The sequence below is a fragment of the Melopsittacus undulatus genome, chromosome 10 (genome assembly GCF_012275295.1).
Source record: "Melopsittacus undulatus isolate bMelUnd1 chromosome 10, bMelUnd1.mat.Z, whole genome shotgun sequence".
Classification (NCBI taxonomy): Eukaryota; Metazoa; Chordata; class Aves; order Psittaciformes; family Psittaculidae; genus Melopsittacus; species Melopsittacus undulatus.
The window spans coordinates 5356923-5383289 of record NC_047536.1 but is presented as its reverse complement, the minus strand read 5'-3'; the positions used below and the strand labels follow the sequence as shown (position 1 = coordinate 5383289).

Genomic DNA, 26367 nt, shown 5'->3' with positions numbered 1-26367 from the left:
GAGATCAGAAGGAACCAGCACCTCCTGGTGTAAAACTGCTGCTTCTCGGATCGTTTCAGCTGGATGGGCCAGGTGTCTGGTGCAGTGCTTAAGTAGAGGTTCTATCACGGATTTAACAGAGTGAGATGACGAAAGCCTCTTTCCAGCACTTGAGAGCCTGCATGCACTGCTTTCCTTGCGGAATCTTCGTAGGCGGCCTTGAAGGGAGCATTCTTTAAGAAGCATTGTGACAGGCAGGAGCGGTCAGAGAATCTATTCCGGGGGCAGGCACTTTCCGTGCCTCTGCAAGCACAACCACCCTCGGCGTCGTCTCGTTGGACGGATTCTGCCCCGCTCCTGCGTGTCCGACCTCGCCTTTGGGTCTGTCATGCCTTCCACACTCGCCTCCGGGACGTCGGCAGCGGCGGGCTTGGGGCAGCCACAGAAGCCACGGGGCAGCAGCCGGCGGTGCCTGGGCGCCCGCGATGCAGCGGAGGCCCCGCGGGCCTCTCGGCTCTCCTGCCCCGCTTTGCCGTCCCCGGCGAGGTGCGTCCCGGGAGCTTTCCTGGTGTCGCAGTCTGCCCGGGCTAATCGGCAGCGCGGGCAGCAGGCAGCGGCGGGCGCAGTCCCGCGTCGGGCCGCAGGGTGGTGCTGCGAGCCAAGGCGACGGAAAGCAGCTGCGGGAGGGGATGTGGCTGAGCCCACTCTGGCTCTGCTCAGCCCAGCAGAGCAGAGCAGAATGCAGGCGAGCTGAGCTCGGACCAGTCCGGCAGAGACGAGCTGGGCAGCAACGGCGACCAGGGTCCCGTACAACTACCAGGTACACGGCGGACGCGCTCCGGGCCGAAAACCGGACTCGGGCAGAGGAAGGGCGCACGCACCCCGGCGGTTCCGATGCGCTGCAGTCTGGCACCGTTTTTACCACGGAAGACTGTGCGGGCCACCCCCGACACGGAGGCTGTCCGCCGCCCCGCCATGGAGACCGCAAGGCAAGTGCTCTGTCTCTGTGCTTTCCTCTCCCTGCCGCACGCTCGCGCCGAGCCCATCCGCTACTCCGTAGCCGAGGAGAGCGAGAGCGGCTCCGTGGTAGCCAACGTGGCGGAGGACGCGGGGCTAGCCCCGGCGCAGCTCTCGGCTCGCCGCGCCCGCCTGCTCTCGGAGGACGGCCGGCAGCACTTTCGCTTAGACCCGGGCAGCGGCCGCCTCGTCGTGGCCGAGAGGCTGGACCGCGAGGAGCTGTGCGGGCAGTCCGCTACCTGCACGCTGCCCTTCGAGCTCCTGCTGGCAAACCCCGTGCAGTTCTTTCGGGTGGAGGTGGCCGTGGAGGACATCAATGACCACGCGCCCGTTTTTTCCGGAGGAGCGGGTCACTCTTAAGATACTGGAAAGGAGCGACCCTGGCTCTCGTTTTCCTCTGCAGGGGGCTCGCGACCTGGATGTTGGCAGCAACGGCATCCAGGCTTATAGCATCTCTCCCGAAAATGAGTACTTTAGTGTTGACTTTGAGAGTCAGATTAAGGGCAAGAAGTATATTGAACTGGTCTTGGAAAAGCTACTTGACAGGGAGGAGCAGGCAGAGGTGGATTTCAATCTCATTGCTGTGGATGGGGGCTCTCCACCCAGGAGTGGGACCACCCAAATTCACATTGTCATTCTAGATGTAAATGACAACGCTCCCATCTTCTCACAGGACGTGTATGTTGGGCAGGTTTTGGAAAATGCCCCAGAGGGTTCTGTTGTTCTCAGAGTAGCAGCAACAGATCGTGATACTGGAGTTAATGGTGACATCTCCTACCGGTTCAGCCAATCAGGAGACCAGAGCCACTCAGCATTCATGATAGACCCTATGAGTGGTGAAATTAAACTCACAAAGCCTCTGGACTTTGAGGCAGCAGAGAAACATGAGCTCAGTGTTCAGGCCACAGATGGTGGGGGTCTTTCAGCAATCTGCAGAGTGTTGGTGCAGGTAGTGGATATGAATGACAATGCACCAGAGGTGATAATCAGTTCCTTCACCAGCCCCATCCCTGAGGACTCATTGCCTGGGACAGTCATTGCCCTGTTTACTGTCAGGGACCGAGATGCTGGTGCCAATGGGAAGATCTCCTGTGCCCTTGAGGACCAGCTGTCATTCTCCTTGAGGCCAGCCTATAAGAATTACTTTGAGCTAGTGACTGTGAGTGCACTGGACAGGGAGGAGATGGCACGGTACATCCTGACAGTCACAGCAGCAGACGCGGGATCACCTCCTCTTACAGCCACCCAGACCTTCACAGTGGACATCTCTGATGTGAATGACAATGCACCTGTGTTCAGCCAGACATCATACACCATGTATGTACGTGAGAACAATGTTCCCACAGTGCTTGTTGGGACTGTCATTGCTGGAGATGGAGATGTGGGGCTCAATGGCAAGGTGACCTATTCCCTGGTCCCAGCCCACCTTACAGAGCAGCCTTCGTGCTCCTGCATCTCTGTGAACTCTGAGAATGGAGACGTGTTTGTGCTGCGGCCCCTGGACTATGAGCAAGTGAAGCAGATCGAGTTCTTGGTGCGCGCCTCTGATGCGGGGTCACCTCCCCTCAGTGCCAATGTCACCGTCCATCTTGTTGTGGTGGATGAAAATGACAATGCTCCATTGGTGCTGTACCCCTCGCAGGACAGCAGCTCTCCATCCAGTGAGCTGGTGCCTGTTTCAGCTGAGGCAGGTTACCTCATCACTAAAGTGGTGGCCGTTGATGCTGACTCAGGGCAGAACTCATGGCTCTCGTACCACCTGCTGAAAGCCTCTGATCCTGGGCTGTTTGTGGTGGGTGCCCAAAGTGGGGAGGTGCGACTGAGGAGATCAGTGACAGAGAGAGACACTGTGAAGCAGAAACTCGTAGTGCTAGTGCGAGACAATGGGCAGCCACCACTGTCAGCCACTGTGGCACTGAGTGCCCTCCTGCTCAGTGACTTCTCCGACGTGCGCCTACCACACAGCAGCCTGACGACAGAGGATGAGAGCAGCTCCCTTACAGTCTATTTAATAATTTCCTTGGTCTTTATCTCACTCCTCTTCCTCGTGTCCACAGCAGCCTTTGTCATTCACAAGGTGTGCAAGAGAAAGCAGCTGAAGGATGGGCATGTGTTTTATGGTGCCAACAACTTACAGAGCAGCCTGGCTGATGCAGGTGCTGCAGGGACCCTGCCCCATGCCTATTGCTATGAGATCAGCCTCACGACGGGCTCTGGCAACAGTGAGTTCAAGTTCCTGAAGCCCATCCTCCCCAGCCTGCCACCACAGCTTCATGCCACAGGTGGGGCCACCAGCAGTGAGCAAGGTTTCCCCTGTGGCCTTGGTACTTCAGGAGACATAGAACCAGACAATCCTGGGATGCATTCTGCAGAACAGTTCAATAGTCTTTCTTTTAACTAGCATGGTGTTGACACAGATGCTTCACATCTAATGACAGGAAGAGATCCCTGCTAGGACATGTGGCAATGGGACCTCCAGAGTAAATCTGTATTTACAGTTGGCATCAGTGGCTTCCTACAAAGACAAAGTGAGAAAAGATATTGACTTCTCCTACAGAATAAAACCCACGAAAAGAACCTATGGCTGCCTCATTTAGGAAACAGCATGTCACACCTCTATTATAGATGTGAAAGTACAGTTCTGAAATACTTTCAGAGTGGTTTTAGTTCTATGACCCCAACTATGATCTCATCTCAGTTGCTGGCAGGCAAGACCATGGACAAAGTCCTGTGTGCTGTAATGCAATGTTATGGTCAGGCAAACTACAACCTCGCTGAAATGCTCATAGCCCTTCTTGTGGATCAGGAAAGGAAGGATGTTTTGAGCACTGCGTGACAATGTGGTGTGAGTACAGCGCTCTTTATCCTCTGGTTTCTGAATTTCTCTGTCTCAGATGGGAGGGTTCCATGTGTCTTTCCTTCTGGGCACTGAGTCTGTCCGTACAGTGGTTGTGTGGCTGCTTAGGCTGCACAAGGGCTACACATCACAGCAGGTAGTTGTGCACATCCAGCCATTGCATGTCATTCCAGTGAAGCAGAAGGGAAGTTGTTTTGACCTTTTGAGTGCAGCAGTCTTCCTTAAGAGAGAGCAGCAAAACACCTGAGGTCTTCCATTGGCCCATAATGGGTGGTTGGGTGCGCTGTCTCCTTGAGATTGTCTGGGGAATACAGCAGCACAAATGGTGTTGGGATAAAACGCAATGGACTAGACCAGACCAGGTGAGACTAGACTAGGATACACTAGAAGCATGTAGTGGTTTAAGCCCAGGAGGTAACTCAGAACCATACAGCTGCTTGCTAGTTCACTCCTCCCTTTCTTTCTCCCTCTGCTCCTGGAGGGATGGGGAGGAGAACTGAAGAGATGCAGCTCCCACAGGCTGAGATAAGAATAGTCCAGTAACTAAGGTATAACACAGAAATACTAGTGCTACCACCAATAATAATAATGATAAGGGAAATAACAAGGGGAGAGAATAGAATTGCTCACCACCTGCCAACTGATACCCAGCCCAACCCAAGCAGCGATCTGGGCTTTTTGGTTAACTCCCCTCAGTTTATTTACTGGGCATGATATGCTGTGGTATGGAATACCCTTTTGGCTAGAGGCTCAGTTTGGGTCAGGTGTCCTGTCTCTGCTTCCTTCTGGCTTCCCCTCCTCCCTAGCAGAGCATGAGACTGAGAAAGTCCTTGATCAAAGTAAACTTTACTTAGCAACAATTAAAAACATTGGTGTTATCAGCATTCTTCCCAGGCTGAAAGTCAAGAACACAGCACTGCACCAGCTATTAAGAAGGAGAACAATGACTGCTACTGCTGAACCCAAGACAAAGTACTTAATTTTGAATGATCTTCTGCTCCAACTATCTGACTAGTTCAGGGCTGACAAAAAGTTAAAGAATGTTTTAAGGGCATTGTACAAATGCCTGTTAAACACTGACAGGCTTGGGCCATTGATCCTCTCTCTAGGACGACTCTTCCAGCGTTTGACCACTTTTTCAGGAAAGAAATGCTTCATAATATCAAGTCCAGTCCTCTACAGGTGTGGCTTTGAACTGTTCTCACACATCCTACAATTGGATATGAGGGAAAAGAGCTCAGTGCCTCCCTCTCCACTTCCTCTCTTTAGGAAGCTGACCCCCACATGCTTCTTCAATTGGGGCACTCAGCACAGCACACAGTACTCAAGGTGAAGTCACACCAATGCTGATAATCATGTCTTGTGTTTGATGTCCACAGGATGTGGTTTGCCATCTTGGCTGGAAGGGCACACTGCTGGCTCGTGGTGCACATGAGCAACCCCAGCAGCTGCCTTTCTGCAGGGCTGCCCTCTAGCCTTTGCTTGCCCAATTTAGACTAAAATCCAGAAAAACTATATCCACCCCCTTCTCTTCATCAACGAGGCAGGTGACCTTAGACATCCATATTTTGTCCAGTAGCTGAGGTGAGACCAACTGGTCTGTAGTTGCTTTCATGAGGAAAGAAGATCTTTCCTCATGACCTTCTTGCAGACTGGAAGAACACTGGCTAGTTTCCAGCCAGGAAGATCAGGGAACTGTCCTCTGTGACAGGGACTGGGCAGCCCCGGTGGCTAACAATTAGTTTAAAACTTGAGGCAAGAAAAGCACCAACTCTCTTCTCTACTCCTTAGTCCCTGTTACTCAGGGAGGGATCATCTTCCACAAGTACCAGTCTAATGTTTTCTTTCAAACTCCTCTTGCTATGGACATACTTAAAAAGTCATTCTTATCATCTAATACAACACTGGCCAGTTTCAGCTGTGATTGAGTTTTGGCCTCTTGGGTCTTCTCCGTTCATATATGAACCACAGCTCTGTAAGCTACCTGCAATGCCAGACCTTGCTTCCAGATGTCATACCATTTCTTTTTTCTCTGGAGCAACACAAGAAGATCCCTGTTGGGCCAGGCTGGCTTCTGACCCAAAAGCTTGACTCTTGGCATGGTGTAATTGCCTTCTAAAAGTCTGTAACTGTACAGAATAGTAAGAACATGTTCCTTGTCCTTGGTTGGATTGTAGGGAAAAATAGTAAGTTACTCCAAGAGACTTTTTCTGAAGGTAGAATTGAGATGAAATCAGAAAAGGAACTTTACGTTTGGCCTTGTTATTGTTGTTTCTGAATGCAGGTGTTTCTTGATGGGAGTGGAAAGATGTATTGTTATGATTTTCTCTGTTTTTTTGTTAGACAAATGCATTCTCCTTTTTGCCTTTTCTTCTTTCACTCTGTGATCTCTACGCATTGTCTTGCCTTTCCTCTTAAGAAGGACTGTCACACCCATGTATAATAGCAGACTGTTTGAATGAAGGCAGCATTGCACAGGATATTTGGAAACCCTTACACTGTGTTGTGCTGCAGTTATGAGCTGTACTGTTGTAACGTAGGATACCCTTGTGTGTAAAAGCAAAATAAAGAGAACATACAAATGCTTTGTGTGGAGACAGTTGTCTTTGTAGAGCTGTTCTTTCTGGGAAAGCTCTGTCACAGATTTTAAAGGGCCAGGAGTGTTTTCCTTATGTTGTCCCTTGGCTGAGGGAAGGGTGATTGTGTGCATTTCTTGAGGTGGGGGATGTGGCCAGCAGAGCAACTTCAGGCAAGCTGTGGGAGCATGAAATTGCTGGCAGGCCTCTATATTTCTCCTCTGTCCTGACCACCTGGCTGGGATGGGTCCCAGTTATATTCAGATTGGGGCAAAATGACCCCTAGACTCCCAGAGGCTGTGGTTGTGCAAGGGCCTCTCCAAGGCATGGATATTAAGAGAGTGGCCTTCCCAACTCGTCTGACAGCTCCAGCTGCAGATAGCAACTGTGAAGCTCTCCAGTATAAAGTGTTTGTGACACTAAAGGTGTAGTAGTTTCAGAAGATGAATGTCACAAAGACAGCATCCCTGTAGCTTTGAAAGTGTTTGGTGGAGCTCCAAGAGTTGGGCTTTTGGTGAGCAAAACCAGCAACCAGGGAGAGGCTTCTCTCCAGAAATGTCTCAGTCTTCACTGGCAGGTGCTTCAGAATCAATGCCCAAGTCACTAAGGGCAAGTCATGTACTCAGATAATAATGAACAACCTGCTATAGAAGATCAGGTTTGAGACCATCTAAAGGAACATGAAGATGCAGTAATTCATGGGACCTGAACAGATGCTCATGGCCAAGCCACTATCCATCGTGTTTCAGAATTCCTTGCAGCTGGGTGAAGTTCATAGTGACTGGAAAATCAGAAGCATAACCCCCGTTTTTACAAATAGAAAGAGTCAGAGAACTACAAGCCCGTCAGTCTCACCTTGATGCAAAGAACGACCATGGAGCATATTCCCTGGAAAGCATGGAAAAGCTCTGACCCGCTCTGCCGTCCCCGATGCGGTGTGCGCGCAGCCTGCCGCAGGGCCCCAATGCAGGTGAGAGGCCGGTAGCCGCCTGCGTGCGTACGGGTCCGTGTTTGCGGCGAGCCGACAGCGCGAGCAGCGGGCGGCGACTGGTGCGGTCCCGCCTCGGGCCGCAGGGTGGTGCTGCCGGCCAAGGGGACGGAGAGCAGCTGCGAGAGGGGATGTGGCTGAGCCCACATTGGCTCTGCCCAACACAGCAGAGCAGAGCAGAACTCAGCCCAGCAGAGCCGCGCTGGGCAGCGGAGGCGAACAGGACCCGGTACCACCCGCTGCCGGGACACGGCGGCCGCGCACCGGCTCGCCAACCGGACTCAACTAGAAAAAGCGATTTCGATCACCGCACCATCGCTCTGCTGCCGGTCGCCGCATACCGTGGAGGACTGCGCGGGCCATCCCCGACACAGAGGCTGTCCGCCGCCCCGCCATGGAGACCGCAAGGCAAGTGCTCTGTCTCTGTGTTTTCCTCTCCCTGCCGCACGCTCGCGCCGAGCCCATCCGCTACTCCGTAGCCGAGGAGAGCGAGAGCGGCTCCGTGGTAGCCAACGTGGCGGAGGACGCGGGGCTGGCCCCGGCGCAGCTCTCGGCTCGCCGCGCCCGCCTGCTCTCGGAGGACGGCCGGCAGCACTTTCGCTTAGACCCGGGCAGCGGCCGCCTCGTCGTGGCCGAGAGGCTGGACCGCGAGGAGCTGTGCGGGCAGTCCGCTACCTGCACGCTGCCCTTCGAGCTCCTGCTGGCAAACCCCGTGCAGTTCTTTCGGGTGGGGGTGGCCGTGGAGGACATCAATGACCACGCGCCCGTTTTTCCGGAGGAGCGGGTCACTCTTAAGATACTGGAAACAAGCAACCCTGGCTCTCGTTTCCCTTTGGAGGGGGCTCAGGACCTTGATGTTGGCAGCAACAGCATTCAGGCTTACAGCATCTCTCCCAAAAATGAGTACTTCAGCATTGACTTTGGAACTCAAACTGAGGATGCCAAATACATTGAACTTGTTTTGGAAAAGCCACTCGACAGAGAGGAGCAGGCAGAGATGTATTTCAGTCTCATTGCTGTGGATGCAGGCTCGCCGCCAAGGAGTGGAACCACCCAAATTCACATTGTCGTTATAGATGTAAATGACAACGCTCCCGTATTCCCACAGAAGGTTTTCATAGGAAAGGTTTTGGAAAATGCACCAGAGGGCTCTGTGGTTCTCAGAGTAGTGGCAACTGATCAGGATGAGGGAGTTAATGGGGACATCTCCTATCAGTTCAGCCAAGCAGGAGACCAGAGCTACTCAGCATTCATGGTAGACCCCATGAGTGGTGAAATTAAACTCACGAAGTCTCTGGACTTTGAGGCAGCAAAGAATTATGAGCTTAGAGTGCGGGCCACAGATGGAGGGGGCCTCTCTGCAATCTGCAGAGTGTTGGTGGAGGTGGTGGATGTGAATGACAATGCACCAGAGGTGATGATCAGTTCCTTCACCAGCTCCATCCCTGAGGACTCATTGCCTGGGACTGTCGTTGCCCTGTTTACTGTCAGGGACCGAGATGCTGGTGCCAATGGGAAGATCTCCTGTGCCCTTGAGGACCAGCTGTCATTCTCCTTGCGGCCAGCCTATAAGAATTACTTTGAGCTGGTGACTGTGAGTGCACTGGACAGGGAGGAGATAGCACGGTACATCCTGACAGTCACAGCAGCAGACGCGGGATCACCTCCTCTCACAACCACCCAGACCTTCACAGTAGACATCTCTGATGTGAATGACAATGCACCTGTGTTCAACCAGACATCGTACACCATGTATGTACGTGAGAACAATGTTCCCACAGTGCTTGTTGGGACTGTCGGTGCTTTAGATGGAGATGTGGGGCCTAATGCCAAGGTGACCTATTCCCTGGTGCTTGCCCACCCTACAGAGCATCCTACCTGCTCCTGCATCTCTGTGAACTCTGAGAATGGAGATGTGTTTGTGCTGCGGCCCCTGGACTATGAGCAAGTGAAGCAGATCGAGTTCTTGGTGCGCGCCTCCGATGCGGGGTCACCTCCCCTCAGTGCCAATGTCACCGTCCATCTTGTTGTGGTGGATGAAAATGACAATGCCCCACTGGTGCTGTACCCCTCGCAGGACAGCAGCTCTCCATCCAGTGAGCTGGTGCCCGTTTCAGCTGAGGCAGGTTACCTCATCACTAAAGTGGTGGCCGTTGATGCTGACTCAGGGCAGAACTCATGGCTCTCATACCACTTGCTGAGGGCCACTGATCCTGGACTGTTTGTGGTGGGTGCCCAAAGTGGGGAGGTGCGACTGAGGAGATCAGTGACAGAGAGAGACACTGTGAAGCAGAAACTCGTAGTGCTAGTGCGAGACAGTGGGCAGCCACCACTGTCAGCCACTGCAGTACTGAGTGCACTCCTGCTCAGTGACTTATCAGACGTGCGCCTATCACACAGCAGCCTGACGACAGAGGATGAGAGCAGCTCCCTGACAATCTATTTAATAATTTCCTTGGTCTTTGTCTCACTCCTCTTCCTCGTGTCCACAGCAGCCTTTGTCATTCACAAGGTATGCAAGAGAAAGGAGCTGAAGGATGGGCATGTGTTTTATGGTGCCAACAACTTACAGAGCAGCCTGGCTGATGCAGCTGCTGCAGGGACCCTGCCTCATGCCTATTGCTATGAGATCAGCCTCACGACGGGCTCTGGCAACAGTGAATTCAAGTTCCTGAAGCCCATCCTCCCCAGCCTGCCACCACAGCTCAATGCTACAGGTGGGGGTACCAACAATGAGCAAGATTTCCCCTGTGGCACTCTCACTAAGGAGAACATGGCACCAGACAACCATGGGATGCATTCTGCAGAACAGTTCAATAGTCTTTCCTTTAACTAGTATGGTATTGGCACAGAGATTTAGTGTCTCATGACTGCAAGGGATCCGTGCTAAGATATGTGGTAATGTGAACTCCTGAGTAAATCTGTATTTAGAGTTGGTATCAGTGACTTCCCATGAAGACAAAGTGACAGAAAATACTGACTTCACCTATCAAAAAAACCCAACCACCCAAACAAAAAACAATGTACAAATCCAACAAAAGAACCTTAAGCTCTCTCATGCAGGGATTTGCATGTTTCTGCTCTGTTGAAGCCATGTCTGAATTGCTTTCAGATTAGGATTAGTGCCAGAACCCCAGGTAAATTCTTGTCTCAGTTGCTGGCAGGCAACACTTTGGACCAATTCCTTTGTGCTGTAACGCAGTAGCGTCGTGGGGTAGTCAAACCACAACTTCACTCAAATGCATATGTCAGGAAAGCAAGGACATTGTGAGTACTGTGTGACAATGTAGTATGATCATAGGGCTCTTTCTTCTCTGCATGTGTCTGCCTGAGATCTGTGGGCTCTGTATTTTTTTCCTTCTGGTCACTGTGTCTGTCCATACAGCTATTGTTTGTCTGCTTGTGCTGCACAAGGGCTACATATGAAAGTAGGCAGATGCTCCCATCCAGCCACTGTAATTCCAGCCCAGCATGAAGAAAGATACTTTGGGGTCTTTAGTAGAAAAATCTCATAGTCTCTAGGGGAGAGCAGCAGAAAAATTTCTTTTTCCTTTGGAACTCCACACGGATTTCCCTGTTTGGCCATGCTGATTTTCTGCCCCGCATGCTTTACTTTTGGCACAGTGGAGTTGCCTTCTAGTAGTCTGTAGCCACACAGAGTTATGAGAATATGTTCCTTAAGGAAGATTGTAAGGAAACTCCACAAGTTGTTTTAAGGAACTTTTTCTGAAGCTAGCATCAAGATGAAATCTAAATATGAGCTTTGAGTTTGGTATCATCATTGTTGTTCCTGAATTCAGAGGTTTCTTGATGGGAGTGGAAAGCTGTTATGCTATAATTTTCTATATTTTTCTCTTGGAGCATTTGCATTGTCCTTTATGTCTTTTCTCCCTCTGCTCTGTGACTACATTTGAAGATTATCTTGCCTCTTCCTCTTCAGGAGGAATGTTACTCCCACATGTAATTAAGAAAATACTGTTTAAAAGAAGGCAACATGACATGGGATATTGGAAAACCCTCATGCTGTGTTGTGCTGCAGTTATAAGCTTAGCTGTTGTAACATGGAAGACCCTTGTGTGTAAGAGCAAAATAAAGAGAACACTAGAATGCTTTGTGTGGAGCCAGTCACATTTGTAGAGCTTTTGTTCCTGTGAAAGCTCTGTCACAGTTTTCAAAGGGCCAGGAGTGTTTTTTCCATGTTGACCCTTGGCCTAGTTAAGGTTGGGTGGGTACAATTCTTGAGTTGGGAGATGTTGCCAGCAGAGTCTTCAAGAAAGTTGTAAGGAGCAGGGAATTGCTGGGAGGCCCCTACAGGTGTCCTTGGTACTGACTGTCTTGCTGTGATGAGGCAAGTTATATGCAGACCAAGAATACCAGCCCTCCTCCTTCCTAGAGACCCTGGGTTGGCTTTGATGTCTGCAAAGCAGGGAAGTGGGGAGAGTGACCTGCCCTACTCTCCTGACTTCTGCAGATGGCAGCTGTGAGGCTTTCCAGAATAAAGTGTGACACTGAAAGTGTAGGAGTTTCATAAAATGGATGTCACAAAGATGGCATCCCTGTTCTTTTGGAAGTTTTTATGGTGTTTGTGGGAACTCCATGAGGTGGGCATTTGGTGAGCAAAAACAGTGACCAGGGTGAGGCTTCTCTCTGGAAATGTCTCATCCTTCACTGACAAGTGCTCTGGCATCAATGACCAAGCCATGAAGGGCAAGTAATGGACTGGGAGAATGATGACAACCCTCTGTAGAGAAGATCAGGTTTGAGACCAATTAATGGAACATAAAGGTGCAGAAATACATGGGACTTGAAGAAATGCAATAGTCAGTATGTTATCCATCATGTTTCAAAAGTCATGGCAGTCAAGAGAGGATCGCAGTGATAGAAAAATGTGAAACATAACCCTGATATTTACAAAGGGAAAAAGCCAGGAAATTGCAAACCAGTCAGTCTCACCTCATTGCCCAGCAAGATCATGGACCAGATCTCCCTGGAATGCATGCAAAGGCTCATGGAATGTAAGGATGTAATTGGTGGCTGCTGACATGGCCTCACTAACATCCCTGAACAATTTGATGGCCTTCCACAATGGGGTTATGACATTGGTCCATAAGGGAAGACTGAATGCTGTCATCTACTTGGAATTGGGCAAAGACTTGACTCTGTCCCACATTACACCCTTCTCCTTAAATTAGAGAACTATTTATATGATGGATCTGCTTGGAATGGATATGGATATGGAACTGGAAGGATAATTGCACTCAAAGATTTGTGGCTAATGGCTCAATGTCCAAGACACAAGTTGTGTTGGTTGATGCAAAGCTAAACTTGACCCAGCAATGTGTGCTTCAAAAGTAAGAAGGGCATGGATCTGTTGGAGAGAGTTGGATTGAGTTCAGACAAGGGCTACAAAGATGATTAGATGGCTGGAGCAGTGCTCTTACGAGGAAACCCTGAGAGAGCTGGGGTTGTTCAGCCTGGACAACAGAAGGCTCAAGGAGGCTTTAGAGCGGCCTTCCTAAATGGCACATACAATTTCATGTAGTGATAGGACAAGTGGATATGGCTTTAAAATGAAAGTGGGTAGATATACATTAGATGTTATGGAGAAGTTCTTCCCTGTAGGATTGGTAAGGCATTGGAACAGGTTACCCAGGGAAGTGATAGATGTCTCATGTATGGTCAGGTTGGATGGGGCTTTGTGGAATTTTTCTAGTGGGATGTGTCCCTGCCCATTGCAGGGCAGGTTGGAACTAAATGATCCTTAAAGACCCTTCCAAACCAAACCATTTGAGGATTCTGTGATTCTATGACATGCAGAGGACTACAACCATCCCTTCTGCATGGCTCCACTATCCAATCATCCTGAGCGAAACAGAATAATTTGAGTTGGTAAAGATCGCTGAAACAATCAAGTCCAATTATTATTTATTTAACACTGCTAAAGACACCACAAAACCATGCCCCAGAGTGCCATGTCCAGGGATGATGGCTCAACCACTTCCCTGGGAAGCGTTTGCAAACACTTGACAACCCATTTGGTGAAAAAAAATGTCTCCTAACATACATTATAGGCCTTTCTGGCACAAATTAAGACCATTCTCTCACGTTCTGTACTTCTTACAAGAAGAGACCAACCCCAACCTAGCTACAGTTTCCTTTCAAGCATGAGCCTTGGATATCCTGTGCTGTGTTGTATTGCACAAATCATTTGGCAGGAGAAATTCAGCTCATTTTAAGTAAGAAACCTATAATGAGAACCCACTTGCTACTGGTGAGAAAGCCCCCTGTGAGCAGTAAGTCCACACAGAACTTCTTTACTTGGGACAGTGGCAAAGAATAGAAGCTGCTCTCTGGCAGGAACTCTAAACTGGCTTGAAAGACTGGCAAGGGAGTACTCTCTCTTTTCCCTAAGTGGGATCTGTCAGGCATGCAGTGCCTGATTGGTGTCCTGTCTGAAGCTACTCTGCTCGGGGTTCTCCACATCCAAACAGACAGAGGATTATGGATGGTAATCTCCTCCAATAGGACACCTGTAAGAAACGGAATTGTGAAAGACGTTTGAGAAGGTAGGAGTGTCTCTCCTCTGGAGATCACAAGGAGCAACCACCTGGTGTAAATCGACTGCTTCTCGGGTCTTTCCAGCTGGGCTGGACAGGTGTCTGATGCAGTACACAACTACAGGATGTATCAGTTTCTACCCAATGAGAGGAGGACTCCCCAGCACTTGAGAACTTGCAAGTACTGCTGAGCATTCCTGTGGGCTCGTCGAAGACTCCCTTTAGAAAGCATTGTGGTGAGCAGGCTATCCTGGATGCAGGCACTTCACGTGCCTTTGCAAGCACCGCCACCCTTGGCATCATCCCACTGGACGGCTTTTCCCCCACCTTGCACCAACTCTGCCCTGCTCCTGCGTGTCCGGATTCGGCCTTTGGGGCTGCCAGGCTGTGCACTGGTCTCCACCGGAACCTCGCCGGAAAAGACTCGGGACAGCGGAAGAACGCGCGGGGCAGCTGCCGGTGATGCCCAGAGCACTAGGGATGAGCGGCTGCAGCTCAGGGCTCTCGGCTCTCCTGACCCTCTCTACTGTCCCCTGCGCTGTGTGCGAGCATCCTGCCGCGGGGTCCTAATGCGAGTGAGCGCCCGACAGCCGCCCATGTGCGCACGGGTCCGTCTGCCGGGACAAGCCGACAGTGCGGGCAGCGACGAGCGCAGTCCCGTCTCGGGCCGCAGGGTGGTGCTGCCGGCCAAGGCGATGCGTAGAGGCTCTGGGAGGGGAGCCGGCGCAGATCACACTGGCTCTGCCCAACCCAACGCAGACGAGTCGAGCGCGGCAGAGCTGGGCAGAAGTGAGCAGCCGGCAGAGAACGTCTCCCAGCGCCGTCCGCTACCGGGACACGGCGGCCGCACACCGGGTCGGCAGCCGGACTCGGATAGAGAAAGGCCGCACACCTGCCTTTCCGACGCGCTGCTGCCGGGTGCCTCTTTCCTCAGAGGACTGCGCGGGCGATCCCCGACACGGAGGCTGTCCGCCGCCCCGCCATGGAGACCGCAAGGCAAGTGCTCTGTCTCTGTGCTTTCCTCTCCCTGCCGCACGCTCGCGCCGAGCCCATCCGCTACTCCGTAGCCGAGGAGAGCGAGAGCGGCTCCGTGGTAGCCAACGTGGCGGAGGACGCGGGGCTGGCCCCGGCGCAGCTCTCGGCTCGCCGCGCCCGCCTGCTCTCGGAGGACGGCCGGCAGCACTTTCGCTTAGACCCGGGCAGCGGCCGCCTCATCGTGGCCGAGAGGCTGGACCGCGAGGAGCTGTGTGGGCAGTCCGCTACCTGCACGCTGCCCTTCGAGCTCCTGCTGGCAAACCCCGTGCAGTTCTTTCGGGTGGAGGTGGCCGTGGAGGACATCAATGACCACGCGCCCGTTTTCCCGGCGGAGCGGGTCACTCTTAAGATAGTGGAAAGGAGCGACCCTGGCTCTCGTTTCCCTCTGCAGGGGGCTCAGGACATGGATGTTGGCAGCAATGGCATCCAGGCTTACAGCATCTCTCCCGAAAATGAGTACTTTAGTATTGACTTTGAGAGTCAGATTAAGGGCAAGAAGTATATTGAACTTGTCCTGGAAAAAACGCTTGACAGAGAAGAACAGGCAGAGGTGGATTTCAATCTCATTGCTGTGGATGGGGGCTCTCCACCCAGGAGTGGGACCACCCAAATTCACATTGTCATTCTAGATGTAAATGACAACGCTCCCATCTTCTCACAGGACCTGTATGTTGGGCAGGTTTTGGAAAATGCCCCAGAGGGTTCTGTGGTTCTCAGAGTAGCAGCAACAGATCGTGATACTGGAGTTAATGGAGATATCTCCTATCAGTTCAGCCAAGCAGGAGACCAGAGCCACTCAGCATTCATGATAGACCCCATGAGTGGTGAAATTAAACTCACAAAGTCTCTGGACTTTGAGGCAGCAGAGAAACATGAGCTCAGTGTTCAGGCCACAGATGGTGGGGGTCTTTCAGCAATTTGCAGAGTGTTGGTGCAGGTGGTGGATATGAATGACAATGCACCAGAGGTGATGATCAGTTCCTTCACCAGCCCCATCTCTGAGGACTCATTGCCTGGGACAGTCGTTGCCCTGTTCACTGTCAGGGACCGAGATGCTGGTGCCAATGGGAAGATCTCCTGTGCCCTTGAGGACCAGCTGTCATTCTCCCTGCGGCCAGCGTATAAGAATTACTTTGAGCTGGTGACTGTGAGTGCACTGGACAGGGAGGAGATAGCACGGTACATCCTGACAGTCACAGCAGCAGACGCGGGATCACCTCCTCTCACAACCACCCAGACCTTCACAGTGGACATCTCTGATGTGAATGACAATGCACCTGTGTTCAGCCAGACATCATACACCATGTATGTACGTGAGAACAACGTTCCCACAGTGCTTGTTGGGACTGTCATTGCTGCAGATGCTGATGTGGGGCTCAATGGCAAGGTGACCTACTCGCTGGTTCCAGCCCACCCTACAGAGCAGCCTCCCTGCTCCTGCATCTCTGTGAACTCTGAGAATGGAGATATGTTTGTTCTGCGGCCCATGGACTATGAGCAAGTGAAGCAGATCGAGGTCTTGGTGCGCGCCTCCGATGCGGGGTCACCTCCCCTCAGTGCCAATGTCACCGTCCATCTTGTTGTGGTGGATGAAAATGACAATGCCCCACTGGTGCTGTACCCCTCACAGGACAGCAGCTCTCCATCCAGTGAGCTGGTGCCCGTTTCAGCTGAGGCAGGTTACCTCATCACTAAAGTGGTGGCCGTTGATGCTGACTCAGGGCAGAACTCATGGCTCTCGTACCACTTGCTGAAAGCCTCTGATCCTGGACTGTTTGTGGTGGGTGCCCAAAGTGGGGAGGTGCGACTGAGGAGATCATTGACAGAGAGAGACACTGTGAAGCAGAAACTCGTAGTGCTAGTGCGAGACAATGGGCAGCCACCACTGTCAGCCACTGCGGCAATGAGTGCACTCTTGCTCAGTGACTTCTCGGACGTGCGCCTGACACACAGCAGCCTGACCACAGAGGATGAGAGCAGCTCCCTGACAATCTATTTAATAATTTCCTTGGTCTTTATCTCACTCCTCTTCCTTGTGTCCACAGCAGCCTTTGTCATTCACAAGGTGTGCAAGAGAAAGGAGCTAAAGGATGGGCATGTGCTTTATGGTGTCAACAACTTACAGAGCAACCTGGCTGATGCAGGTGCTGCAGGGCCCCTGCCCCATGCCTATTGCTATGAGATCAACCTCACAACGGGCTCTGGCAACAGTGAGTTCAAGTTCCTGAAGCCCATCCTCCCCAGCCTGCCACCACAGATTCGTGCCACAGGTGGAACCACCAGCAGTGAGCAAGATTTCCCCTGTGGCCTTGGTTCTTCAGGAGACATAGAACCAGACAATCCTGGGATGCATTCTGCAGAACAGTTCAATAGTCTTTCTTTTAACTAGCATGGTGTTGACACAGATGCTTCACATCTAATGACAGGAAGAGATCCCTGCTAGGACCTGTGGCAATGGGACCTCCAGAGTAAATCTGTATTTACAGTTGGCATCAGTGGCTTCCTACAAAGACAAAGTGAGAAAAGATATTGACTTCTCCTACAGAATAAAACCCACGAAAAGAACCTATGGCTGCCTCATTTAGGAAACAGCATGTCTCACCTCTATTATACATGTGAAAGTACAGTTCTGAAATACTTTCAGAGTGGTTTTAGTTCCATGACCCCAACTATGATCTCATCTCAGTTGCTGGCAGGCAAGACCATGGACAAATTCCTCTGTGCTGTAATGCAATGTTATGGTCAGGCAAACTACAACCTCGCTGAAATGCTCATAGCCCTTCTTGTGGATCAGGAAAGGAAGGATGTTTTGAGCACTGTGTGACAATGTGGTGTGAGTACAGGGCTCTTTATCCTCTGGGTTCTGAATTTCTCTGTCTCAGATGGGAGGGTTCCATGTGTCTTTCTTTCTGGGCACTGAGCCTGTCCGTACAGTGGTTGTGTGTCTGCTTAGGCTGCATAAGGGCTACACATCACAGCAGGTAGTTGTGCACATCCAGCCATTGCATGTCATTCCAGTGAAGCAGAAGGGAAGTTGTTTTGACCTTTTGAGTGCAGCAGTCTTCCTTGAGAGAGCAGCAAAACACCTGAGGTCTTCCATTGGCCCATAATGGGTGGTTGGGTGCGCTGTCTCCTTGAGATTGTCTGGGGAATACAGCAGCACAAATGGTGTTGGGATAAAACACAATGGACTAGACCAGACCAGGCGAGACTAGACTAGGAAACACTAGAAGCATGTAGAGGTAACTCAGAACCATACAGCCACTCACTAGCTCACTCCCCCCTTTCTTTCTCCCTCTGCTCCTGGAGGGATGGGGAGGAGAACTGAAGGAATGCAGCTCCCACAGGTTGAGATAAGAATAGTCCAGTAACTAAGGTATAACACAGAAATACTAGTAATAATACCAATAATAATAATGATAAGGGAAATAACAAGGGGAGAGAATAGAATTGCTCACCACCTGCCAACTGATACCCAGCTCAACCCAAGCAGCGATCTGGGCCTTTTGGTTAACTCCCCTCAGTTTATTTACTGAGCATGATGTGCTGTGGTATGGAATACCCTTTTGGCTAGAGGCTCAGTTTGGGTCAGGTGTCCTGTCTCTGCTTCCTTCTGGCTTCCACTCCTCCCTAGCAGAGCATGAGACTGAGAAAGTCCTTGGTCAAAGTAAACATTACTTAGCAACAATTAAAAACATTGGTGTTATCAGCATTCTTCCCAGGCTGAAAGTCAAGAACACAGCACTGCACCAGCTATTAAGAAGGAGAACAATGACTGCTACTGCTGAACCCAAGACAAAGTACTTAATTTTGAATGATCTTCTGCTCCAACTATCTGACTACTTCAGGGCTGACGAGAAGTTAAAGAAAGTTTTAAGGGCATTGTACAAATGCCTGTTAAACACTGACAGGCTTGGGCCATTGATTCTCTCTAGGAAGCCTCTTCCAGTGTTTGACGACTTTTTCAGGAAAGAAATGCTTCATAATATCAAGTCCAGTCCTCCACAGGTGTGGCTTTGAACTGTTCCCACGCATCCTACAATTGGATATGAGGGAAAAGAGCTCAGTGCTTCCCTCTCCACTTCCTCTCCTTAGGAAGCTGACCCCCACATGCTTCTTCAACTGGGGCACTCAGCACAGCACACAGTACTCAAGGTGAGGTCACACCAATGCTGATAATCATGTCTTGTGTTTGATGTCCACAGGATGTGGTTTGCCATCTTGGCTGGAAGGGCACACTGCTGGCTCGTGGTGCACATGAGCAACCCCAGCAGCTGCCTTTCTGCAGGGCTGCCCTCCAGCCTTTGCTTGCCCAATTTAGACTAAAATCCAGAAAAACTACATCCACCCCCTTCTCTTCATCAACGAGGCAGGTGACCTTAGACATCCATATTTTGTCCAGTAGCTGAGGTGAGACCAACTGGTCTGTAGTTGCTTTCATGAGGAAAGAAGATCTTTCCTCATGACCTTCTTGCAGACTGGAAGAACACTGGCTAGTTTCCAGCCAGGAAGATCAGGGAACTGTCCTCTGTGACAGGGACTGGGCAGCCCCGGTGGCTAACAATTAGTTTAAAACTTGAGGCAAGAAAAGCACCAACTCTCTTCTCTACTCCTTAGTCCCTGTTACTCAGGGAGGGATCATCTTCCACAAGTACCAGTCTAATGTTTTCTTTCAAACTCCTCTTGCTATGGACATACTTAAAAAGTCATTCTTATCATCTAATACAACACTGGCCAGTTTCAGCTGTGATTGAGTTTTGGCCTCTTGGGTCTTCTCCATTCATATATGAACCACAGCTCTGTAAGCTACCTTCAATGCCAGACCTTGCTTCCAGATGTCATACCATTTCTTTTTTCTCTGGAGCAACACAAGAAGATCCCTGTTGGGCCAGGCTGGCTTCTGACCCAAAAGCTTGACTCTTGGCATGGTGTAATTGCCTTCTAAAAGTCTGTAACTGTACAGAATAGTAAGAACATGTTCCTTGTCCTTGGTTGGATTGTAGGGGAAATCAGTAAGTTACTTCAAGAGACTTTTTCTGAAGGTAGAATTGAGATGAAATCAGAAAAGGAACTTTACGTTTGGCCTTGTTATTGTTGTTTCTGAATGCAGGTGTTTCTTGATGGGAGTGGAAAGATGTATTGTTATGATTTTCTGTGTTTTTTGTTAGACAAATGCATTCTCCTTTTTGCCTTTTCTTCTTTCACTCTGTGATCTCTAAGCATTGTCTTGCCTTTCCTCTTAAGAAGGACTGTCACACCCATATATAATAGCAGACTGTTTGAATGAAGGCAGCATTGCACAGGATATTTGGAAACCCTTACACTGTGTTGTGCTGCAGTTATGAGCTGTACTGTTGTAACGTAGGATACCCTTGTGTGTAAAAGCAAAATAAAGAGAACATGCAAATGCTTTGTGTGGAGACAGTTGTCTTTGTAGAGCTGTTCTTTCTGGGAAAGCTCTGTCACAGATTTTAAAGGTCCAGGAGTGTTTTCCTTATGTTGTCCCTTGGCTGAGGTAAGGGTGATTGGGTGCATTTCTTGAGGTGGGGGATGTGGCCAGCAGAGCAACTTCAGGCAAGCTGTGGGAGCATGAAATTGCTGGCAGGCCTCTATATTTCTCCTCTGTCCTGACCACCTGGCTGGGATGGGCCCCAGTTATATTCAGATTGGGGCAAAATGACCCCTAGACTCCCAGAGGCTGTGGTTGTGCAAGGGCCTCTCCAAGGCATGGATATTAAGAGAGTGGCCTTCCCAACTCTTCTGACAGCTCCAGGTGCAGATAGCAACTGTGAGGCTCTCCAGTATAAAGTGTTTGTGACACTAAAGGTGTAGTAGTTTCAGAAGATGAATGTCACAAAGACAGCATCCCTGTAGCTTTGAAAGTGTTTGGTGGAGCTCCAGGAGGTGGGCTTTTGGTGAGCAAAACCAGCAACCAGGGAGAGGCTTCTCTCCAGAAATGTCTCAGTCTTCACTGGCAGGTGCTTCAGAATCAATGCCCAAGTCACTAAGGGCAAGTCATGTACTCAGATAATAATGAACAACCTGCTATAGAAGATCAGGTTTGAGACCATCTAAAGGAACATGAAGATGCAGTAATTCATGGGACCTGAACAGATGCTCATGGCCAAGCCACTATCCATCGTGTTTCAGAATTCCTTGCAGCTGGGTGAAGTTCATAGTGACTGGAAAATCAGAAACATAACCCCCGTTTTTACAAATAGAAAGAGTCAGAGAACTACAAGCCCGTCAGTCTCACCTTGGTGCAAAGAACGACCATGGAGCATATTCCCTGGAAAGCATGGAAAAGCTCATGTAAAATAAGGAGGTGGTTTGTCACCACCAACATGGTCTCACGTTCCTGACTAATTTGGTGGCTTTCTACAATGAGGTTATGGCACTGCTGGATAAGGGAAGAGTAATGATGTCACTTACCTGGATTTGTGCAAAGATTTGACACTGTCCAAATGACATTCTTCTGCCTAAACTGGAGAGATATTTATACGATGGATGGACAACTTGGTGCATAAGGAACTGCAAGGATGATTGCACTCAAAGATTTGTGGTTAAACCAGAACTCAATGTCTAAGTGACAAGTGGTGTTGGTAGATGCAAAGCTAAACTTCCCTGTCACAAAATGGGGCCATTTCCTCATGTTCTGTTACTTCTGATGTGGGAGACAATATCTCCTGAAACATTGCTACAAGCCCCTTTCAGGCACGGGCATTGGATGTCATCTGCTGTGATCTGTTGCACAGTTCCTTTGGTGGAAGAAGAAATTCTGCTCATTGTAAGTATGGAAACTGTAGGTAGCACCCAATTGTTACTGGTGAGAAAACAGCATTCCCGACGGCTCCTCGAAGGCAACGGTGCCCTTTAAGAAGCATTGCGGTGAGCAGGAGCTCTCAGAGAGAGTATTCTGGGGTAAGGCACTTCCCGTGCCTCTGCAAGCACAACCACCCTCGGCATCGGCCCGTTGGACGGATTCTCCCCCGCCTCCCGACACCTCTGCCCCGCTCCTGCGTGCTCGACTTCGCCTTTGGGGCGGCCAATCTGCACGGCTCGCCTCCGGGACGTCGCCAGCGGAGGGCTCTGGGCAGCAAGAGAAGTCGCGGGGCAGGTGCCGGCGATGCCCGGGCGCTCGGGGTGCAGCGGTGGCACCGCGGGGCTCTCGGCCCTCCTGACCCGCTCTGCCGTCCCCGATGCGGTGTGCGCGCAGCCTGCCGCAGGGCCCCAATGCAGGTGAGAGGCCGGTAGCCGCCTGCGTGCGTACGGATCCGTGTGTGCGGCGAGCCGACAGCGCGAGCAGCGGGCGGCGACTGGTGCGGTCCCGCCTCGGGCCGCAGGGTGGTGCTGCCGGCCAAGGGGACGGAGAGCAGCTGCGAGAGGGGATGTGGCTGAGCCCACATTGGCTCTGCCCAACACAGCAGAGCAGAGCAGAACTCAGTCCAGCAGAGCCGCGCTGGGCAGCGGAGGCGAACAGGACCCGGTACCACCCGCTGCCGAGACACGGCGGCCGCGCTTCGGGTCGCCAGCCGGACTCGAATAGAGAAAGCGAATTCAATCACCGCACCATCGCTCTGCTGCCGGTCGCCGCATACCGTGGAGGACTGCGCGGGCCATCCCCGACACAGAGGCTGTCCGCCGCCACGCCATGGAGACCGCAAGGCAAGTGCTCTGTCTCTGTGTTTTCGTCTCCCTGCCGCACGCTCGCGCCGAGCCCATCCGCTACTCCGTAGCCGAGGAGAGCGAGAGCGGCTCCGTGGTAGCCAACGTGGCGGAGGACGCGGGGCTGGCCCCGGCGCAGCTCTCGGCTCGCCGCGCCCGCCTGCTCTCGGAGGACGGCCGGCAGCACTTTCGCTTAGACCCGGGCAGCGGCCGCCTCGTCGTGGCCGAGAGGCTGGACCGCGAGGAGCTGTGCGGGCAGTCCGCTACCTGCACGCTGCCCTTCGAGCTCCTGCTGGCAAACCCCGTGCAGTTCTTTCGGGTGGAGGTGGCCGTGGAGGACATCAATGACCACGCGCCCGTTTTTCCGGAGGAGCGGGTCACTCTTAAGATACTGGAAAGGAGCGACCCTGGCTCTCGTTTCCCTTTGGAGGGGGCTCAGGACCTGGATGTTGGCAGCAACAGCATCCAGGCTTACAGCATCTCTCCCAAAAATGAGTACTTCAGCATTGACTTTGGAACTCAAACTGAGGATGCCAAATACATTGAACTTGTTTTGGAAAAGCCTCTCGACAGAGAGGAGCAGGCAGAGATGTATTTCAGTCTCATTGCTGTGGATGCAGGCTCGCCGCCAAGGAGTGGAACCACCCAAATTCACATTGTCGTTATAGATGTAAATGACAACGCTCCCGTATTCCCACAGAAGGTTTTCATAGGAAAGGTTTTGGAAAATGCACCAGAGGGCTCTGTGGTTCTCAGAGTAGTGGCAACCGATCAGGATGAGGGAGTTAATGGGGACATCTCCTATCAGTTCAGCCAAGCAGGAGACCAGAGCTACTCAGCATTCATGGTAGACCCCATGAGTGGTGAAATTAAACTTACAAAGTCTCTGGACTTTGAGGCAGCAAAGAATTATGAGCTTAGAGTGCGGGCCACAGATGGTGGGGGCCTCTCTGCAATCTGCAGAGTGTTGGTGGAGGTGGTGGATGTGAATGACAATGCACCAGAGGTGATGATCAGTTCCTTCAACAGCCCCATCCCTGAGGACTCATTGCCTGGGACAGTCGTTGCCCTGTTCACTGTCAGGGACCGAGATGCTGGTGCCAATGGGAAGATCTCCTGTGCCCTTGAGGACCAGCTGTCATTCTCCTTGCGGCCAGCCTATAAGAATTACTTTGAGCTGGTGACTGTGAGTGCACTGGACAGGGAGGAGATAGCACGGTACATCCTAACAGTCACAGCAGCAGACGCGGGATCACCTCCTCTCACAACCACCCAGACCTTCACAGTGGACATCTCTGATGTGAATGACAATGCACCTGTGTTCAACCAGACATCATACACCATGTATGTACGTGAGAACAATGTTCCCACAGTGCTTGTTGGGGCTGTCGGTGCTGTAGATGGAGATGTGGGGCCTAATGCCAAGGTGACCTATTCCCTGGTGCTTGCCCACCCTACAGAGCAGCCTTCGTGCTCCTGCATCTCTGTGAACTCTGAGAATGGAGACGTGTTTGTGCTGCGGCCCCTGGACTATGAGCAAGTGAAGCAGATCGAGTTCTTGGTGCGCGCCTCTGATGCAGGGTCACCTCCCCTCAGTGCCAATGTCACCGTCCGTCTTGTTGTGGTGGATGAAAATGACAACGCTCCACTGGTGCTGTACCCCTCGCAGGACAGCAGCTCTCCATCCAGTGAGCTGGTGCCCGTTTCAGCTGAGGCAGGTTACCTCATCACTAAAGTGGTGGCCGTTGATGCTGACTCAGGGCAGAACTCATGGCTCTCATACCACCTGCTGAGGGCCACTGATCCTGGACTGTTTGTGGTGGGTGCCCAAAGTGGGGAGGTGCGACTGAGGAGATCAGTGACAGAGAGAGACACTGTGAAGCAGAAACTCGTAGTGCTAGTGCGAGACAGTGGGCAGCCACCACTGTCAGCCACTGCAGCACTGAGTGCACTCCTGCTCAGTGACTTCTCGGACGTGCGCCTACCACACAGCAGCCTGACCGCAGAGGATGAGAGCAGCTCCCTGACAATCTATTTAATAATTTCCTTGGTCTTTGTCTCACTCCTCTTCCTGGTGTCCACAGCAGCCTTTGTCGTTCACAAGGTATGCAAGAGAAAGGAGCTGAAGGATGGGCATGTGTTTTATGGTGCCAACAACTTACAGAGCAGCCTGGCTGATGCAGCTGCTGCAGGGACCCTGCCTCATGCCTATTGCTATGAGATCAGCCTCACGACGGGCTCTGGCAACAGTGAATTCAAGTTCCTGAAGCCCATCCTTCCCAGCCTTCCACCACAGCTCAATGCTACAGGTGGGGGTACCAACAATGAGCAAGATTTCCCCTGTGGTACTCTCACTAAGGAGAACATGGCACCAGATAACCCTGGGATGCATTCTGCAGAACAGTTCAATAGTCTTTCCTTTAACTAGTATGGTGTTGGCACAGAGATTTAGTTTCTCATGACTGCAAGGGATCCGTGCTAAGATATGTGGTAATGTGAACTCCTGAGTAAATCTGTTTTTAGAGTTGGTATCAGTGACTTCCCATGAAGACAAAGTGACAGAAAATACTGACTTCACCTATCAAAAAAACCCAACCACCCAAACAAAAAAAAAATGTACAAATCCAACAAAAGAACCTTAAGCTCTCTCATGCAGGGATTTGCATGTTTCTGCTCTGTTGCAGCCATGTCTGAATTGCTTTCAGATTAGGATTAGTGCCAGAACCCCAGGTAAATTCTTGTCTCAGTTGCTGGCAGGCAACACTTTGGACCAATTCCTTTGCGCTGTAACGCAGTCGCGTCGTGGGGTAGTCAAACCACAACTTCACTCAATGCATATGTCAGGAAAGCAAGGACATTGTGAGTACTGTGTGACAATATAGGATGATCATAGGGCTCTTTCTTCTCTGCATGTGTCTGCCTGAGATCTGTGGGCTCTGTATTTTTTTCCTTCTGGTCACTGTGTCTGTCCATACAGCTATTGTTTGTCTGCTTGTGCTGCACAAGGGCTACATATCAAAGTAGGCAGATGCTCCCATCCAGCCACTGTAATTCCAGCCCAGCATGAAGAAAGATACTTTGGGTTTTTTAGTAGAAAAATCTCATAGTCTCTAGGGGAGAGCAGCAGAACAATTTCTTTTTCCTTTGGAACTCCACAAGAATTTCCCTGTTTGGCCATGCTGATTTTCTGCCCCGCATGCTTTACTTTTGGCACAGTGGAGTTGCCTTCTAGTAGTCTGTAGCCACACAGAGTTATGAGAACATGTTCCTTAAGGAAGATTGTAAGGAAACTCCACAAGTTGCTTTAAGGAACTTTTTCTGAAGGTAGCATCAAGATCAAATCTAAAAATGAGCTTTGAGTTTGGTATCATCATTGTTGTTCCTGAATTCAGAGATTTCTTGATGGGAGTGGAAAGCTGTTATGCTATAATTTTCTATATTTTTCTCTTGGAGCATTTGCATTGTCCTTTATGTCTTTTCTCCCTCTGCTCTGTGACTACATTTGAAGATTATCTTGCCTCTTCCTCTTCAGGAGGAATGTTACTCCCACATGTAATTAAGAAAATACTGTTTAAAAGAAGGCAACATGACATGGGATATTGGAAAACCCTCATGCTGTGTTGTGCTGCAGTTATAAGCTTAGCTGTTGTAACATGGAAGACCCTTGTGTGTAAGAGCAAAATAAAGAGAACT

The 26367-nt window shown here is 50.9% G+C and overlaps 3 protein-coding genes and 1 pseudogene across 3 annotated transcripts; all 4 read left to right on the top strand.

Moving 5' to 3' along the window:
* The first annotated feature begins 931 nt into the window (after positions 1–931).
* On the top strand, positions 932–3442 carry LOC117436757 (protocadherin beta-15-like; annotated as a pseudogene).
* A 4157-nt stretch (positions 3443–7599) lies between these two features.
* Positions 7600–11506, top strand: LOC117436770 (protocadherin beta-4-like). Its single transcript, XM_034067217.1, has one exon. The coding sequence runs from the start codon at positions 7812–7814 to the stop codon at positions 10251–10253; it is 2442 nt and encodes an 813-aa protein (XP_033923108.1). The 5' UTR covers positions 7600–7811; the 3' UTR covers positions 10254–11506.
* A 3405-nt stretch (positions 11507–14911) lies between these two features.
* LOC117436728 (protocadherin beta-15-like) lies at positions 14912–18368 on the top strand. Its single transcript, XM_034066810.1, has one exon. It carries the CDS (start codon positions 14957–14959, stop codon positions 17396–17398), a length of 2442 nt encoding a protein of 813 aa, XP_033922701.1. The 5' UTR covers positions 14912–14956; the 3' UTR covers positions 17399–18368.
* Positions 18369–22477: 4109 nt separating this feature from the next.
* LOC117436769 (protocadherin beta-4-like) lies at positions 22478–26355 on the top strand. The gene has a single exon (XM_034067205.1). The coding sequence runs from the start codon at positions 22661–22663 to the stop codon at positions 25100–25102; it is 2442 nt and encodes an 813-aa protein (XP_033923096.1). The 5' UTR covers positions 22478–22660; the 3' UTR covers positions 25103–26355.
* The last annotated feature ends 12 nt before the right edge of the window (positions 26356–26367 follow it).

Bases quoted from the DNA above. Each gene is read 5' to 3' on its own strand.
- LOC117436770 (XM_034067217.1), top strand. From the start codon at position 7,812: ATGGAGACCGCAAGGCAAGTGCTCTGTCTCTGTGTTTTCCTCTCCCTG.
- LOC117436769 (XM_034067205.1), top strand. From the start codon at position 22,661: ATGGAGACCGCAAGGCAAGTGCTCTGTCTCTGTGTTTTCGTCTCCCTG.
- LOC117436728 (XM_034066810.1), top strand. From the start codon at position 14,957: ATGGAGACCGCAAGGCAAGTGCTCTGTCTCTGTGCTTTCCTCTCCCTG.